Below are 1,157 nucleotides of genomic sequence, written 5' to 3'. Positions count from 1 at the left end.
CCGGCCACGTCTCCGTCGGGGTTGACGAGCTACCGCCTTCGGACAACACGTGTAAGGACCTGGCCCGCAAGCCACAGGGGTTGCTTTTCAATGCCCGGACTTCACCTCCGGGCCAGGGTGGAGGGCTGAGCATCAGGTCGGCCCGGAAGAGAGGACCGCTGCCCCCCAGGGACCCGCCGGCCGCGGCGACCACGCCCGGGGCCTGACGGCAGGTGCATGCAAGCGACCCGCGCCCGTGAGCCTGTGCCCCGCCTCGTCACAGGGGCGCCCACACTTGCCGCCTGTGGACGGCGTGGGGGCTTGGCGACCCTGAACCTGGTCAGCTGATCTAGAGAATCCCGTGAACGTGATACTGCCTGTCTTCTTAGAACAAAAGCCGCACGCTCAGTGTTACCCTCATGCACACCCACACACGCAGGCACACGCACAGGCACACATGCACGCACACATACACACATGCACACGCAAGGCATACACATGCGCGCACACATGCACATGCACACGCACACATGCACATGCACACACGCACATGCACACACACACACGCACACACACGCACGGGCACCGCTGACGGACTGGCGCCCTCTGCTCTGGGGTGGGGGTGGGTAGCAGGTCCCAGCCAGGGCTGCGGCTGGAGGCAGGTGAGGGGTGGAGCTCGGCCTCTGCCCCCCACGCCCCCGCCCTGCCTGAGCCCTGCACATGGAGGTCCTGGCCCCAAGCTTCGAGGGGCTCACTCACCCCTTTGCAGATGGCCACGGCCTCCTTGGACATGGACTTCGGGTAGGCCACGGTGTGCTCCATGATGGACTGGAAGAGCTCGTCCTCGTCCTCCCCTTCGAACGGCGCCTGTGGGACGGAGGACCAGTGGAGGGGTGCCCTGCCGGACTCCCCACTGCTCTGACCCGCGGGTCCCTCCCTGGGGTTCCCAGGAGCCTGCACTCTGGGGCGTCCAATGGCCAACAGCCAGGGTTAGCACCGAGGCCGTGGCAGTCGGAGGCTCCGACTAACGAGCTGGAGGCCGGCGGAGAGGACACGGGTCGGGGTGGGGTGGACACTGAGCAAGGGTCACTCGGAATCAGTTACCTGCCCGGCCAGCATTTCGTAGAGCAAGACTCCGAAAGCCCACCAGTCCACCGACTTCCCGTAGGGCTGATAAG

The 1,157-nt window shown here is 65.9% G+C and overlaps 1 protein-coding gene across 1 annotated transcript in view; it reads right to left on the bottom strand.

Moving 5' to 3' along the window:
• LOC105310847 (protein kinase C beta type-like) overlaps window positions 1–1,152 on the bottom strand; it is a gene marked incomplete at both ends in the record, with an annotated part of 4,528 nt that extends 3,376 nt beyond the window's left edge. Inside the window, 2 exons of the mRNA XM_011386950.1 lie at window positions 739–846; window positions 1,084–1,152. Coding sequence (XP_011385252.1) covers window positions 739–846; window positions 1,084–1,152 — 177 coding nt within the window. The remainder of the gene's footprint in view (window positions 1–738; window positions 847–1,083) is intronic.
• Between the last annotated feature and the right edge of the window lie 5 nt (window positions 1,153–1,157).

Source organism: Pteropus vampyrus, unplaced genomic scaffold (assembly GCF_000151845.1).
Source record: "Pteropus vampyrus isolate Shadow unplaced genomic scaffold, Pvam_2.0 Scaffold13166, whole genome shotgun sequence".
NCBI lineage: Eukaryota > Metazoa > Chordata > Mammalia > Chiroptera > Pteropodidae > Pteropus > Pteropus vampyrus.
This window is presented reverse-complemented; position numbering and strand designations above follow the sequence as displayed.